The 18,304-nt window shown below is 38.5% G+C and overlaps 1 protein-coding gene across 4 annotated transcripts in view; it reads right to left on the minus strand.

Annotated features, from left to right (window-relative positions):
• LOC122559757 (ras-related protein Rab-21) overlaps window positions 1-18,304 on the minus strand; it is a 47,335-nt gene that overhangs the window by 21,714 nt on the left and 7,317 nt on the right. For 2 of the 4 annotated variants that reach the window (XM_043709728.1, XM_043709727.1), the window contains exons 2-6: window positions 14,308-14,367; window positions 11,729-11,836; window positions 10,410-10,473; window positions 4,597-4,651; window positions 4,412-4,500 (exon numbers count right to left, since the gene is read on the minus strand). In XM_043709728.1, the coding sequence (XP_043565663.1) occupies window positions 4,412-4,500; window positions 4,597-4,651; window positions 10,410-10,473; window positions 11,729-11,836; window positions 14,308-14,367 (376 nt within the window). Of the gene's footprint in view, window positions 1-1,146; window positions 2,907-4,411; window positions 4,501-4,596; window positions 4,652-10,409; window positions 10,474-11,728; window positions 11,837-14,307; window positions 14,368-18,304 lie in introns of those variants that run through there. The other 2 variants (XM_043709729.1, XM_043709730.1) reach the window with 2 other exon arrangements.

Below are 18,304 nucleotides of genomic sequence, written 5' to 3' on the forward strand. Positions count from 1 at the left end.
TTATCACCCTTTTTGAAACAAATACTCTGCCATTTTGCAAAGCAGTAATAAGTACACTATTCATTGATTTTCCAATGATTGTTAGTCTCTTGAAATCTCTATCAAACTTCTAAAGTTTTTCCCATCTAATTCATCTCAAAGTCCAATATTTTGACTGGATACTTTTCAGCTGTTACATCATCGCTTGTATTTTTCTCTTGGGATGGTGCAATGAAATTTACTATTACATACCCATGAATTTCAAACCCAGTTAGCTTTTAAAGATCTAAGTACATTCCTGGCCACTGCTCTATTACATTGAAATGATATTTCATTGCTGTCATTTGTTGATGTAGATGTACATTTTTCAGTTTCCTTGGTTCCTCTAATCACCAATTAAATCTAGCGTTAGTATGATATTGTATTCGTTTCAGGGAACCTCTTTTCCTTGACAGAAACTGAAAGAACAGTGACTGCTGGAAATCAGAAACAAAAACAGAAATTGCTGGAACAGCTCAGCAGGTCAGTTTTGGGAAAGGGTCACTGAATCCAAAATGTTAACTCTTAACAGATGCTACCAGACCTGCTGAGCTGTTCCAGCAATTTCTGCTTTTGTCCCTTTTCCTTTATATGTAGATGTAGTTTTCCTTTCTTATTCCAACTATTTATTAAATTCCTTTCAAATTTTTTGACAATCATTCAAGATCAATTTTTTTCTTATCTGAAGCAGGTCCGGGCATTACTCTTTAAAGAATGCTCCATTTGTTTTCCATGAAAGCATTGGTAAGCCATCCCTCTGCAATGCAAGCACTTGAATATTTCCCTTCTCTCTTTTAATTTATAAATCATGATTTGAGTTTAATAGAGTGTCAAGTTTTTTTCTTAAACTTGATCATTCTATGTTTGACTTGAAGCAATTAAAGATTTCACAGGTTCTAGACATATCTGTCTGAAAAAAATAATAAAAAAGGTTCACGATAGATTTAGTAGTAACATGCTCAACTTCACTATAATTGATTTTAGTACAGTTGATAAAGACCAACCTTATAGCCATTGTACTTACCATGTTAACATCCACTTGTTGAAAATGGGTTAAAATACATTACAGCTCCTTAACGAGATATTTATGCTAAAGGAGCCCAATCAAGGAAACGCCCAGCAGTGCTTTAACACAGATACCTCTTTAGTGCATTTATTACATTGATTTAGATTTACAGGTAAGAAATTTTGCATTGCACCTTTAAACCATAATCCAAAAAACATTACATTTCTTCTCACAGACACTGTGCACAAAAATTTAATAAACTATATTTTCCCTCAGACCTTTGTTGTCAATTTGCAAAACCTACTTCAGTTCCAAAGTATTGGTTGGGAAATGGGTCTTAGGGTAGTTTGGTTATCGCTCATTTCCACACTACTAAAGGTCAATTTCACCCCTTTATTTCAAATTTTGGTGAGATAAATATACTTTGACAGAAGCAATGGCCCAGATTTTACTGTCAAAGTAACAGACTAACTATTCTTCTCATTATTTACGCATATATGTCACATAGCAAATACAGTTGAGAAGCATATGCATAGTCAATGTCAATACCCTAAAACTGCTGTCCAAGAAAATTTCATGAAAGTGTTTCACAATTGCAATGCAATCAATGTGCTTATTTGCACAGTAGATGCAAACTAAAACTGGTCATAAAGTTAATTCTTGTCATTACAAATGTAAATATCTCTTAAAGTATCTAATAACAGTCAAAAATTGCCATCCAAGATCCTCAGCGCCGATAATTAACAGTTAAGTGTGGAATTTTATTATTTTAGGCATTAATTGTTCAAGGTTTTAAAAATATAAAATTTCATTTAAAAAAAGCATTTTCGTTGGTCTCTCCTCTCTAAATCCAAGCTTTTTTGCTCCATGTTAGCTGACATTAAATTCATCCAGTAATTTACTCTTCCTTTGCCATTGTTCCTTTTTTCCTCAATCCTTCAGCCTCATTAATTAAGGAGACATAGTTGCTTGTCTTGTTAGCTTGAGCACCAGGTGCCATGTTTCCCTCATCTACAGAATCATCAACTATGAATTCCAGCTATTTGGCTTACAAAAAGGAAAACCTAAACATTGAAGAATAAATCTATCCAACAACTGGTGTCATTAGAAAATTTGTTACAGCAAAAGCTGGGCCATTGTTTAAATGCTTTCAACCCCCATTCACACTGGCTCTTGGAAAAACTAAAGTTTATAAGATATACACGCCTTGTAAAGTGGATAAAATATTTAATATGACATTTTTATGCATGTTTTCACCATGTTAAGAAATAGATGAATAAACTCATAATAGGGAGAGCCTTGTGCAAAACCCTGCTCAAACTAGAAAATAATTGACTGAATCTGCACATTTAGTAATGTTCAAAAATAGTCAAATGTGTACTATTCAACATGTACATAAGTTATTAAATAATAGAGATCTGATTTTAAAAGGACAATATAACTGGAGCTTCTACATGCTAAAATGTTTCATGCAAATTATACAGCTTCTCAATTAAAAAAAAAGTCAATTCTAAATAAGATTCATGACAAAAGCCATAGATCATTTCTGTTCAGACAAGTGTAAAAAAAAAGGAAAAGCAAAACCTTCTGGTCACACATTTCATTTTGTTTAGCACTTTTAGTCCTTTAAGATGAGTTTTAAAACACAACATTCGGCTGATAAGAAATGTGATGTGATGCATGGCAGTCTCCACGTCAAAAACAAAGCTCAACAGTTTTGGTCAGTTAAGAACAGCAGCCTCCACTGCTCTGTTGTTGGGGTTCATCATCAACTATCTGTACACCTCTTCTTGTGTTTGCAGATTGGCCATTGCCATTACCTTTTGCCCTTTCTTCAGCTTGGGCTGTTTCTATCATTCCTGAAAATAGGTCAAAAACAAAACTTGGAGAAAGTGAGGACTGCAGATGCTGGAGATCAGAGTCAAACAATGTGGTGCTGGAAAAGCACAGCCGGTCAGGCAGCATCTAAGGAGAGGAACAGTCAACATTTCAATCATAAGCTCTTAATCAGGAATGAGGGAGTGGCCCAAGGGGTTTGAGAGATAATGGGGGGGGGGGGGGAAGGGAAGGTACTTGAGAATGTGATAGGTAAGTGAAGATAAGGTGAAGGTGATAGGTCAGAGAGGAGGGTGGAACAGATAGATGGGAAAAAAGATGGACAGGTTCAAGAAGGCAGTGCCGAATTGGAAGGTTAGATCTGGGATAAGGTGGGGAGAGAGGAAATGAGGAAACTGGTGAAATCCACATTGATCCCATGTAGTTGGAGGGTCCCAAGATGAAAGATGAGGCGTTCTTCCTCCAGGCATCAGTGTCTAGAGTTTGATGGTGGAGGCGGCCAAGGACATGCAAGGATACCTTGCCTCCCAGCCCACCCCCTCCCATTTATCTCTCAGCCCCCTTGGGCCACCCCTTCGTTCCCAATGAAGACCTTGTGCTCAAAATATTGACTTTCCTGCTCCTCGGATGCTGCCTGACCAGCTGTGCTTTTCCAGCACCACAACTCTTCAACAAAAGTAAAACTTGTTCAGTACAAAAAAAAGGAGATAACATTGAGTCTATATTTTAAAAAGAAGTTTAAATACAGTTTCCACACTTTTTGCACTTTGATTTAGAAGATCGTGAAAGCTATGAAGGTACAGAAGAGACTGAGTACTGTATTGCTATCAAAGCCTTATGTCTTGCATTCATCAGGTAAGAAACATAAAAATCTCAAATCTCAAAGGGAATGACAACTAACACTGCATGAGGGGAGGATGCAGATTAGTTGGTAATTGGCACCAGTTAGTAAAGACATTGCCATACAGAACGTACCAAGGAACAGTTAACTAACCGGCTTTTGTTTAAATTCAAACCAGGCACATCAACTGATTTGCCCAGGCATGAAGACAGGTTAGGAGAATGTATTTTTGTTTTACAAAGTAATGAGTTAGAATGCTTTATTAGAAATTGTTTGGAGTGAAATTCATATGAAAGGATACTGGATGTGAAGAAAATAAAGAGTAAGGGAACAGGACTAAATAGATTGAATTGTGAAATTAACAGACTGAAAACATTTACTGAAAACAAACTGTCAAAGTGGATAAGGGGATGTGTCAAAAATTTGTTGCCACATTTAAATCAGCCATTCAACATTTCTATATGTCTAATAATATGTGCTAAAAAAGTGAAATTAGGAAAATAACTTCAGTTACTCTTCTGTAACATCCAATTAAATTGAATATCTACCAAGAAGAACATTCTTTTTCCATTTTTCATCAGATGTTTGAATCACTGATGATACATGCGAAGAGTTCTTTATTATTTCTAACAATTAAATTGAATTTCAACATTTTTAACCAAACAGTTAACATCCAATATGTTATAATTAAGAGGCAAAATTTCACCTACTTTTACAAAGGTCAAGAAATAGTTCTTCAATTCCCTTGTTCAACTTAGCCGACGTATGGAAGTGTTTTGCTCCAACTGATTCAGCGTACCTGTACAAATATCAGTTAACATCCAATTTTAAATTAAGGCTGATTTTGCAATTCAATTAGTGCAATGAGCGAAAAATAGAATGTTTGTGCACTTACACCTCTGCTTCTTCAACTGATACATGACGATCCTTTTCAAGGTCTAATTTGTTACCTGATAAAAGAAGCACATAAACATTAGAATCACAGGTACTAGGCTTTCAAATTGGTTAGAATACACAAACAGCATTCTAATCTTTCTCATCAAGGCCAATGAGTTTTAAATCAGGATCAAATTCTATTTAATGCAAGATTCTGCAATTTCAACCATTCCATCAACTTTTTACTGAAAACCAAAAACTTTGCTCATTAAATCAAATATACATGAGTGTATTCTCTGAACATTTATTTCACTAAAATCCCATATTCTTACATATCTAAGTTCTGGAAATAATACAGTACATACAGAAGTTTTGGAATTTCAACAATCAAAATTTGTGAGAAGATTTGTAGCTCGGGTGCTCGTTGTTGTGGTTCTGTTCGCCGAGCTGGGAATTTGTGTTACAGACGTTTCGTCCCCTGTCTAGGTGACATCCTCAGTGCTTGGGAGCCTCCTGTGAAGCGCTTCTGTGATGTTTCCTCCGGGTGCCGGGAGCCGCTTCAGAACCACAACATTTCAACAATCCTAAAGCAATCTGGTCATTTCCAACAATCTTGGTTTATGTTTAGACCAACTACATAGAAATTCAAAGATCTCTAAATCAACATCAAACTAATGCATTCTCTGATCAGAATCTAGTTTTTTTTCAGGAGTCTGGTCTTGTGCAACTTAGTTACTGCATTTCCTACAATAATAGCAGTGACTACAGTTCAAAAGTAATTTATTGATCTTAGGGTACCTGGGGACAGCTGGTGGTTGTGATAGGTGCTACCTAAATGTCTTTCACAGCATTCAATTGCGACATACACACTTCTTAAGGATCTTAGCAAGATGCTGAGAGACAGTATCGCTTGGTTTAGGTGTCTAAACCCAGGTGTCACAGTGTCAGAAAAAGAGCAGGGCCATTTAGTACTGAGATGAAGTGAAGCTTAAGTATTTAAAGAGTTGTGAATTTTTGGAATTCTCTATGCAGAGAGCTATGGATGCTCAGTCATGGAGTTTATTCAAGATAGAGATCATTAGATTTTTGGGTATTTAAAGGATTTGGGAATAATCCAATAGGAAGTTGAAGATCAGTCATGATCACTCTGAATGGTAGGGTAGGGTCAAAGGAGCCTTTACATGCTCTTGATTTAGATAACGTATGTTTACATTGGCCCAGCAAGTTTTGTGCCGGTTGTTTCCAGTGAAAACTAAGCCTGTTGCCTTTCTCGAATCCCCAGAGCCCACAATCATGTTCTATTTCAAATTTTCCCCCACTTTTTCCTTAAAAGATCTGTTAGTGCGGTGGTTTCTAGTTCAAACATTACCTTTAGCAAGGCACTTAGCATTCCAACAATCCTCTCTGTAAGATATTTCTGGTAACCTCTTACTGTTTTGCAACAATTTAAAAACATGTCACCTTGTCACCTCCCCTACCATAGGAAATATCATCCCATCAAAACAGTTAACTTGAAGATATAAATTTTCCTCCAAGCAATTTCCAATTAATATTTTTGATCTCACCAAGATGAAATACAACAAAGCAGCAATGTACACTTTCAGACCAGGACAATGTCCCTTACAGGCAAAACTTCAAACTTTGGGTTTGCACTAGTAGCATAACTGAATTTTAAATTGCATCTTACTCCTCAATAACACATCCAACAAGCTAAACCATTGACACTTTAAATCATAGATATGTGACATGTGTGACATCATATGTGACATCACTTGACCACTGAAGTTATTCTCTGGTATCATTTTCCAAATTAGATGTCCTGAATTATTTACTATTTGGACTTAGGTTTGGTGAATTCAACAAACAACATAACTGAAAATGACTGCAGTATATTTATAAGTATACAGATAATTACATTATTATATTTGATGTTTAAGACAATTATCTTAAATCACTCCATAAGACATTACAGTTTCAAACAACTTTTAGGTGAAGTACGAAACAAAACTCACTCAGGACATATTGTCAAATAGCTGATCACAATCTTGTGACTAAGATGAAGTTCATAAACTGAGTTTTTGTTTCTGGCCTTTTCAAAATATAAATCCCATGATCATTTTGGAATTCTAACACTTCGACATTAGTCTCATGCATTGATAAGATGGAACTCATGACAGTTATCACTGTTTTGTAAATTTAGTTTATAATAACTGTGACAAATTACTGGAAAAATAAGGCCAAAACTCTACGTATAGAGTCATAGAGTTGTACAGCATGGAAACAGACCCTTTTGGTCCAACTCTTCTGCACTGACCAGATATCCTAAGGTGATCTAGTCCCATTCACTAGCATTTGGCCCATATCCCTCTAAACCCTTTTTAAATGTTATCATTGTACTTGCCTCACCATTTCCTGTTGCAGCTCATTCCAAAAATGCACCAGCCTCTGCATGAAAACATTGTCCCTTTGGATCCTTTTAAATCTTTCCCCTCTCACTTTAAACCTATGCCCTCTAATTTTGGACTCCCCTCCCTTGGGGAAAAGGCCTTGTCTATTAATACTATTAATTCCCCTCATGGTTTTATAAGGCTCTACAAGATCACCTCTCAGCCTCTCCCAATAGTTCAAACCCTCCAATCCCTTGTACATCTTTTCTGAACCCTTTAAAATTTAACATCTTTCCTATAGCAGGGAGACCAGAATTGAACCTTGTATTCTAAAAGTGGCCTTACTGGTATCCTGTAAAGCTGCAATATCACACCTCATCAATCGAACGGTCACAGATGCATCTGTCCACAATAGTAGTGGTAGGAGTAAAAACTGCATAGTCCTTGCAAAGTTCTATCATCTCTGTTGAGGATATCCTCTGTTGTTCTGTGTGACATTATCAACCTGCTAAATGGGACAGTTTTTGAACACACCCACCAACTCAAAACTGGGCTACCATGAGGCACTGTTGGCGATCAGGCAGCAGTATTGTATTCAACAACAATTTAAAACCTCATAACTTGGCATATACCCCATTCTACCACAACCAGCAAGCTAGAAAATAAGCCGAATACAAGAAGAGTGTGGGATAGCATGCAGGAGCAGCACCAGTCATGCTTTAAAAAAATCAGGTGTCAACCTGGTGAAACGCTAAATACCTGAGGTAACATACAGTAAAGAATGCTAAGTGATCCCACATATAATGGATCAGATCTAAGCTCTGCAGTCCTGTCACATTCAGTCACGAATGGTAATTAACTGGCAGGAGTTGGAGATTCCACAAATTGCTGTATCCCCAAGGATGGGGAACCAGCATGTCATTGCAAAAGACAGGTCTGAAGTATTTGCATGCATCTTTCACCAGAAGTGCTGAATGGGGGACCCATCTCAGCATCCTCCAACAATAGTGCTGCAGACTTGTGCTCCGGAACTAGCTGCGCTCCTGTCCAAGCTGTTCCAGAACAGTTATAGGCATCTATTTGGCAATGTGGAAAGTTGCCCAGGTATGTCCTGAGCACAAAAAGAGGGTCAACTATAACTTGGCCAATTACCACTCTATCAGTCTGCTCTTGAACAAAGTGATGGAAGGAGTTACTACAGTTCAATCAAGTGAACTTTCAAAGAGTCACCTGCTCAATGTTGATCAGTTTAGGTTGCACCAGGGCCACTTAGCTCTCAACCTTATTACAGGCCCAGTCCAAACACAGACAGAAGACCTGAATGCCAAAGGTGAAGTGAGAGTGACTACTATTGACATTAAGGTAGCATTAGACCAAGTATGTCTTCAAGGAACCCTAATAAAACTACAGACAATGTGAATCAGTAAGAAACTCTCCACTAAGTGGAGTCACATCCATTCTAAGGTCAGTAGTGGGGACATTTGCTGATGATTGCATGATGCTCAGCATTACTCACAACACCTGACTTGAATATTCTACATACATTTGCAGAAAGACCGAGACAACATTCAGTAGGCAAAAGTGAGGACTGCAGATGCTTGAAATCAGAGACTAGATTAGAGTGGTGCTGGAAAAGCACAGCAGGTCAGGCAGCATCCGAGAAGCAAGAAAATCGACATTTCGGGCAAAAGCCCTTCATTAGGGTTGATGAAGGGCTTTTGCCCGAAACGTTGACTTTTCCTGCTCCTAGGATGCTTCCTGACCTGCTGTGCTTTTCCAGCACCACTCTAATCTAGACAACATTCAGATCTAGGCTAATAGTGGCAAGCAACATTCATGTCACTTAAAAGGAGGGCATGACATCTACAGCAACAGAGAATGTAATCCCTTGACATCCAAAAGCATTACCGTCTCTGAATACCCCACGATCAACATCCTGGAAGATTATCATGGACCAGAAATTGAATTGGATCAACATTATAAATGCTGTGGCTACACAAACAAATCACAGGTTATAAACTGTCCCGCCAGTCCCTGTCCAAAATCTACATGGCAGAAGTTCGGAGTGAGAAAAAATACTCTCCATTTTCCTGGATTGGTGCAGCTCAAACAACACAAGAAGCTTGATACTAATCAGGACAAGGTAACCTGCTTGATTGGCACCATAACTGCCACCATCAACACTTGTTTCCTGCATCACTAATGCACAGTGGTAGTAAGGGAGCACACTGTTTACCAGATGAATTATAGTAATGCAACAAGGCTCCCTTTACAGCAATTTCCAAACCTGTGACCCCTACTACCTAGGAGGATAAATGCAGCAGATTCACAGACATGCCACAACTGCAAGTTTCCTTCTAAGCCACACACCACCGTAACTCGGAATGTGCTAGTAAAGTTAAGGCATTTGACAGAAGGGCGATATTTATTCTCCGTAGAACATTTAACAAAATCATAAATGAAACTGTAAAAATTATTTAAAATTTCACTCAAAATAGCACATGAGGGAAATCTTCAATACTGACTTTTAAAATACAGGATGTTTGTAAAAGTTTTGGGAAAAATATTTCGCTGACATAAAACGCAATCTTTTAATCATTTAACTTAAATGCTCCAGGATAATCTTATCCTCATATAATACTAAAACAAAACCATATATCTCAATGACCAGTTTTTGGCCAGGAGGTTCTATAGTCATATAAATTCGAAGTTAAGGTAATGAGATGTTTAATTTAATGGCATCTAGCATTCTTATCACTCCATATGATCAGTTTGCCAAAAATAAAATCAGGTTGATTTTAAAATAGTTTACTGAAGTCACATGCCTTCATTTTAACAGTGATTTTTAAATCATAGATAGTAATTGGGTTTTCCAGGCCTTGGAAAACTCAGTAGGTAAAAGAAAGCGAGAGGAACAGGATTCATGAAATAACTGCATTTACATTATAGCTTATGCGATAGGAAGATGAGGGCATCTTCCAAGTGCAATAAGTTACCAGATAAACCTCTACATTCCCAACCCACTCTCCTCCAACTTCATGATTCTTCAGCCCCACACCACCTTCTCTCCAATCACCATCAATTTCCGCCCCACGCCCCCCTCAGTTATATCTTCTACACCAGTGTCTTCACCCCTCCACCAATTAGACCTTTGAGAGCACATCAGCTGCAGTTTTGGAATGTAGTCTGTTTGTTGGAGAACATAGCAGGTTGGTTTTTGGTAGGAAACCTAGAAAGAAAGAAGTCAAGATTCAGGAAACCTATCAGGTTTCCTGATCTCCAAACATCACACTTACTCCTGACCCACCCAATGATAATGTAATATGCATCCAAGCTAAAATTCAAATCTTTATTTTAGAACAATATCAAATTCTGAAACATTATTCAACTCAAGATTATTATTTAAAAACAAAATCATTTACTAGCAGATGAGATGAACACTTACCTACAATGCATAAAGAAATATCATTTCCTAACATTTTCCGCAATTCTTTCACCCAATTTTTCACCTAAAAAAGCATTAGATTTTGTAAGTATTAGTGCATAGTTTCTTCATTCAAAATTTCACCATGCACATAAAAAAAACCTTTATCATCCAAGCGTCAGCTGTGGTAAATTTGAGGGTTAGGTCACACTCCAGAACTTTAACACAAAACTCCAGACTGCAGCTCAATGCAGCACTGAGGAAGTGCTACATTGTTAAAGCTGTCATCTTTTGGATTAGACTTTAAGCCAAGTCCTCACCTGCCCTCTTAGATGGGCATAAGAAATTCGTCTGTACTGTTTTGATGAACAGCAGGGGATTTATTTTAATGTCGTGGCCAATTGTTCACTCAATCAACACCTGCCCCCCCTCCCCAACTCTGGTTATCATACTGCTGTTTGAGAATTGCCATGTGCAAATTGATTGTTCAATTTAATAATTTACAACAAATATGACACTTCAAAAAATAAAGCATTTAAGAACATCTGGAGGTTGTGAAGTTCTGAAGCTTTCTTCATGGAATATTTAATTTGTATGCCAAATGTTGCCCTATCATTTCTCTCACAAGTCTTCAACGATCAAAGGGAAGGGTTTAGGAAAGCTAAATTTTCAAGATACCTTTTAGAAAAATTCAATTAGCCAAATTGATTCCTGGATTTTTGTTCAATTTCAAGATGAAAACAATCATAGGAAAAGGGTATAAGAAAAATGCTTGTTCCAGACAAGAACAATTCACTGAATTGTGCAAGAAGAGCGTTATGTAGAGAGCATAGGCTTAAGGTGAAAAGGGGAAAAATTTAAAAGGGACCAGAGTAGCAGCTTATTCACACAGAGGGTGGTGCGTGTATGGAATGAACTACCAGAGGAAGTGGTGAAGGCAGGTACAATTACATCATTTGAAAGGAACCTGAATAGGTACATGAAGGGTTTAAGAGGGATATGGGCCAAATGCTGGCAAACGTGACTAAAACAGTTTACGCTATCTTGTCAGCATGGATGAGTTGGACAGAACAGTCTGTTTCTCTGCTCTATGGATCAAGTAATGAGAGATGACATAATTTTTTTTCCACTTGTTACTGCCCTGGCATGAACCAATTTATAACTTCAAACTAATAAAGACTACAAGATTTCACAAAACTTAAATCAAAGTACTATATCTTTCCATTTCTCCTCTGTAACATTCAACTTAGTATTAGCTATACTGTGTCATTATGGAAAACTGTAACTATGCAGTTTTAAGCTCAATTGCATCTTCATGCCTGAATTCTTTAAGAACTCACCTTCTGAAATGAGTCTTCATCTGTGATATCATACACTAATATGGCTCCATTAGAATCTCTGTAATATATCGGACCCAAAGCATGGAACCTTTCCTGACCTGCTGTATCCTGGTTTGGAACACAAAGGTTTGTTTTCATAATTACTTTTAATTCCACATTAGCAGAACATACAACGATTTCTATTGATATGGGACTAATAAAAAGTTCTAATTCTTCACAGATGGGCAAATAAAAATGCAAGGTGTCTCAAGAAGTCAAGAGACTAATTCTCTGCAATGGATTTGGAGGAGACTTAAAATAGAGAGAGATGTAGAAACAAAGTGTTGCCATGAAGAGCACTAAGATAACTGAGGGACTGACAGTTGCAAGGTAGTTAGAACTTGGAACATTTTGAGTGTGTGGAAACTAGTACAGGCCTTTCACAAAATACCAAGAAAAATACAGTCATCCTCCAAGCTATCTCCCATCAATTGAGATCAACTGCAAGGTCTGGGAAAATATGGATCATTTTCTATACATTTGGAGCCCTCCTCTTCATAAAGGCAGACATACATAATGAAGTTAATCATTGCCTCTAACATGTCAGCTCATCTATCCAGGATCTCAAACCCAAGACTAATGACATGGTTTACCAAGCAGTAATGACCCCCTCGTTCCTGATTGTAGGCAATGGACACTTTATTAACCTACAACAGGCATCTCAAAACATTACAGAAATATTACCAGTGCTGCATTCATAGAATCCTCTCATAGAATCCTCCAAATCCAGGGGCAGGAAATGGAATCCTCCAACAACAATACCCTTCGAAGCTAGCACAACCAGCATTGAGGCACTAATCATTCAAGAGCAACTCCACTTGGGAAGTCATCCTTATATCTGACTTCTGTTTCCTAAAGCAACTACTCAACTCTGAATTCGGTTGTGGCAGAAGACACTTAGGAAGACAGCGGAAAAACATTTTAGAGATGCCCTTATTTAAGATGTCCTTGTCTTGTAACCAACCAAAATGGACAGCATTTATTTGGGAAGGTGCTGACCACAGAAAGACTTTGACAAGAGCAGACAGATGTCGAGACCTTGCATAAAGTACACAAACAGGAAAACACTCAACAGCCCAACCCTTCAAGCACTACCTGTCCCACATGTGGCAGTGCCTGAGGATCATTCATCAGCCACCTCAGAACTCACTGAACCACAGTAAGAGCAAGTTATCGTCAATCTCATAGGACTGCCCAGAAGAAGATAGGTCTGTATGAGAAAGGACAGAAACAGCAAACCTTTAGATGTGGCATTGACAGACAGTGGAGGATGGAAAGGTCAGCAAAGAAAACAAATAATTTTCAAGCCTGTAAATGGCAAAGTCATGAATAGTTTGAGCTGAGATAGAGGCCAGAAATACAATGTAAGTAAGCCATCTTCATGAATTTAGAAATTCGAAATCACACTGAGCATATCAAGATTTTAAACTGTTTCACTCAACTGACAGTGGTAAATGGTGTTTGTAGGGGTGGAGTATGTTGTGAAATTTAAAAGTGAATAGTTTTTGTGTTTGTGACATTGGCTAACCAGAAGAAGAAAATCATCAATGCTCGCTAGCACAGTGGAGGCCACAGAGGTCGAAAAGTACAGCTGGAAAGCATCTGCTAATGTTAATGCAGCTCTTGGGCTTACAGATAATGTTGCCAAGAAGCACCTCATGTATAAGAAAGAGGCCACATGCAGATCTTTAGGGGACAATGAAGATAAACTTCTGGAGAAACAGACAGAAGCAATTGCTGAAAACACACTGCTTATGGTGTTCCACTACAAGGGAATGGAACCATACAAGGACTTAATTCAATCAATATTTTGATTAGATTAGATTAGATTCCCTCTTCGGCCCAACCAGTACACACCAACCCTCCGAAGAGTAACTCACCCAGACCAAATTTAGCATGGCCAATTCACCTGACCTGCACATCTTTGGACTGTGGGAGGAAACTGGAGCACCCGGAAGAAACCCACGTAGACACAGGGAGAATGTGCAAACTTCACACAGACAGTCACCCGAGGCCTGAATCGAACCTTGGACCCTGTTCCTGTGAGACAGCAGTGCTAACCACTGAACCACCGTGCCGCCCATTTTGTGAATAATTATAAATGAAGTATGTTTCAAATAGTTTGTAAAATTGATAAAAATGAGGACGACTATCACAGCAAAAACAATTCATTAAATTTTCACTTTAAGAAAAATTCAGATAAAAGGAAAAGAAAACTAATTCATACATAATATTCAAAAATGCTTCAGCCCTTCAGCACTGAAGAAGGGGTCATGCCTGAAAAGTCAATTCTCCTGTTCCTTGGATGCTGCCTGACCTGCTGCACTTTTCCAGCAACACATTTTCAGCTCTGAAAGCTGAATATCACAATAACAAAACGGAACAAAAATTTCATCTTCACTGGGATTGGTTCATGTTTTAACAACTATTTTACAATTAATGTGTTAGTGAAAAATAGGGCTTATACCACATAAACTCTAATGTCAATAAAAATTTTTCAATGTTGTGATCAAATTAATTTAACAAATTTGAATACTTACCCAAATTGCAATATTTACTCTTTTGCCTCCGATATTCAGTTTTTTGGTCAAGAATGATGCCTAAAAATGGACAAAGACAAGTTGTGGAACAGCAGATCTTTGGTGCAAAAGCTATTACACAAAGAATATTTAAAAAAGCAATAGAATAATATTTACTTTTTAAAAAGTGGAGTATATCTGATGTTTCAAATTTTGCATCTTTAACATCAACAATAAACAGTTACCTGAATTTACAGACAACAAAACAACTCAGCGAGTGAAAAAAAATCACGCACAGAAATAAAGCTGGCTTGGAGTAGACCCATTTGATGTGTCAGCAGCACTTTTCAATGACATGGAGTCATAGAGTCACAGATATACACAGCATGGAAACTGACCCTTCGGTCCAACCCGCCCATGCCGACCAGATATCCCAACCCAATCTAGTCCCACCTACCAGCACCCGGCCCATATCCCTCCAAACCCCTCCTATTCATAAACAAGTTAGATTTCAATTATTTGGTCCACTATTTCCAACTACCTGCATTTGGTGCTCAAGTAGAGAATGGAGCAGTTGTCAAGTTCCAAAGATTAGCAACCACAGCTTGTGGAGAGTAGCATTCAATTTAACAAATTCTAATTTCAGCCAACAGGTATTGCAATCTTAATTCTGATGTGGAGGTGTCAGTGTTGATCTGAGGTGGACAAAGTTAAAAATCACACAACACCAGGTTATAGTCCAATAGGTTTATTTGGAAGTACAGTACTAGCTTTCAGAGCACTGCTCCTTCATCAGGTAATCAGTGGGGCAGGATCATAAGACACAGAATTTATAGCAAAAGATCACAGCTTCATGTAATTAAAACCATATATAAAACAACAATCCAAGCTTGTTTAATATATCATTTTAATTCCATGACACTGTGATCTTTTGCTATAAATTCTATCTTATGATCCTGCCCCACTGATGAAGGAGCAGTGCTCTGAAAGCTAGTACTTCTAAATAAACCTGTTGGACTATAACCTGGCAGTGTGCGATTTTTAATCTTAATTCTACCAATCTACTCCCTTTGTTCTGCTCTATGACCTACATAGAGTTATAGCGACGTAAAGCATGGAAATAGACCTCTTAGTCCAACTTGTCCATGCCTACCAGATATCCGAAATTAATCAAGTCCTATTTGCCAGCATTTGGCCCATCTTCCTCTAAACTCGTTCTATTCATACACCCATCCAGATGCCGTTTAAATGTTGTAATTGTACCAGCCTCCATCACTTCCTTTGGCAGTTCGTTCCATACATGCACCGCCCTCTGTGTGAAAAAATAGCCCCTTACCTCCTTTATAAATCTTTCCCCTCTCACCTTAAACCTATGCCCTCTAGTTTTGGGCTCCCTATCCTGGGGAAAAGACCTTATCCATGCCCCTCGTAATATGAGCAATGAAAAGATCAGTTATGTTATAAATTAGTGCTGATCTAGATTGGCTCCCAATTCAACAAAATCTCTATTTTAACATTTTCATTCTTATTTGAAATCCCTCCACAAGCTCTCACCCTTTCAACTTCTGCTAGCCTGTCAAGCTTCAGCGTTTTCCGCACTTCTCAAATTCCCACTTTTGCACATTCCCGATTTTCATTTCTTCAGTTGTCTTGGCTGTTAAGCTCTTGAAATTCTGTTCTATCTAATTCAATATTGTACAAATGATATTCTCCTTTCAGATGCTGTCCACAACTCCTTCAAATCTTCTTGACACCTCTCGCAAAAAAACCCATTAAGAATAAGTTGTAGGAGCAGAAGTAGTCCATGCAGGTCTGCTCACCATTTAATGAGATCATGTGACAGTCCTCAATTCCACAGTCCTGCCTATTCCCCACAACTGGTTCAAAGATCTGTTTATCTCAGCTTTAAATATACTTAGGAACCCAGACTCTGCAGTCCTTTGTGATAAAGGTTCCTAAAGATTCTACCACCCCACCCACCAATCCCACATTGAGAATCTACCCCCTGGTCTGAGACATTCCCACAAGGGGAAATAACTTCTCAACAACTGTTGTGTCAAACCACTAAAAATCTTGTTTCAATAAGGTCACAACTCATTCTTCCAAATTCTAACAAGTACATACCCAACCAACTCAACCATTTGTCATAAGAAAATTTCTCCATACCAAAGATTAACCACGTGAGTCTTCTCTGGACTGCCTCCACTGTGAGTATATTTTTCCTTAGTTAAGGAGACCAAAGCTATTCACAATATTTCAGGAGTGGTCTAAATAGCTCCTTTTATTCTTTTAGCAAGACATCTCTATTTTTATATTCGATCCTTGACCTTGGAAATTACTGTCCCACTGTCAACCTTCCCTTCATCTCAAAATGTCCTGAAGCATGTTGTCACTTTCCAAATCCAGGCTTACCTTTCCCTGAACTCCACATCTGAATCACATCAATCAGGTTTCCACGACTGTTACAGTATCAAAACTGCTTTTATCAACTTCACAAATGACAATTTGTGAAATTCCATCCTTGTCCTTCTCAATCTCTCTGCATCCTTGACATTTGAATACACTATCACTCTGCTGTCATCCAGCTGAGTACTGTCACTGCAAAACTCTTTTTTTTGTGTCTGTCTGTCTAATCAGTGCCAGAGAGTCACTAGCAATATCTTCTCTTCCAGATTCTATGTTATGTCTGATTTCTCCTAAGGATCTATGCTTGGCTCCATCCTGTTTCTCAACCATTTTCTGCTTCTTAGTGACATCATCCAAAGCCACACCATCAGTTTTCACACACGCAATGACAATATGCAGCTTTATCTTGGCACCACCACTCAACTTTCCACTGTTGCTAAATTATCAGGCTGTTTACCTGACATCCAATACTAGATGGCCACATATTTTCTCAAATGAATCTTGAGGAGACTAAAGCCATTGCTTTCTGCTCCCTGGCTATTGACTCCATTTCTTTCCATGTAAAAAATGGAACATTAAGCCAGCCTATTTGCAACCTTAGTGTTGTGTTTGATTCTAAGATGAGTTTCTGACTTAGAGTCATAGTCATAGAGATGTACAGCATGGAAACAGACCCTTCAGTCCAACCCGTCCATGCCAACCAGATATCCCAACCCAATCTAGTTCCACCTGCCAGCACCCGGCCCATATCCCTCCAAATCCTTCCTATTCATATACGCATCCAAATGCCTCTTAAATGTTGCAATTGTACCAGCCTCTACCACATCCTCTGGCAGCTCATTCCATACACGTACCACCCTTTACGTGAAAAAGTTGCCCCTTTTATATCTTTCCCCTCTCACCCTAAACCTCTGCCCTCTAGTTCTGGACTCCCCGACCCCAGGAAAAGACTTTGCCTATTTATCCTATCCATGCCCCTCATAATTTTGTAAACCTCTATAAGGTCACCCCTCAGCCTCCGACGCTCCAGGGAAAACAGCCCCAGCTTGTTCAGCCTCTCCCTGTAGCTCAGATCCTCCAACCCTGGCAACATCCTTGTAAATCTTTTCTGAATCCTTTCAAGTTTCACAACATCTTTCCGATAGGAAGGAGACCAGAATTGCACACAATATTACAACAGTGGCCTGACCAATGTCTTGTACAGACGCAACATGACCTCCCAACTCCTGTAACTCAATACTCTGACCAATAAAGGAAAGCATACCAAACGCCTTCTTCACTATCCTATCTACCTGCGACACCACTTTCAAGGAGCTATGAACCTGCACTCCAAGGTCCCTTTGTTCAGCAACACTCCCTCAGACCTTACCATCACGTGTATAAGCCCTGCTAAGATTTGCTTTCCCAAAATGCAGTACCTCGCATTTATCTGAACTAAACTCCATCTGCCACTTCTCAGCCCAATGGCCCATCTGGTCCAGATCCTGTTGTAATCTGAGGTAACCCTCTTCGCTGTCCACTACACCTCCAATTTTGGTGTCATCTGCAAACTTACTAACTGTACCTCTTATGCTCGCATCCAAATCATTTACGTAAATGACAAAACGTAGAG

The sequence above is a fragment of the Chiloscyllium plagiosum genome, chromosome 19, assembly GCF_004010195.1.
Source record: "Chiloscyllium plagiosum isolate BGI_BamShark_2017 chromosome 19, ASM401019v2, whole genome shotgun sequence".
Classification (NCBI taxonomy): Eukaryota; Metazoa; Chordata; class Chondrichthyes; order Orectolobiformes; family Hemiscylliidae; genus Chiloscyllium; species Chiloscyllium plagiosum.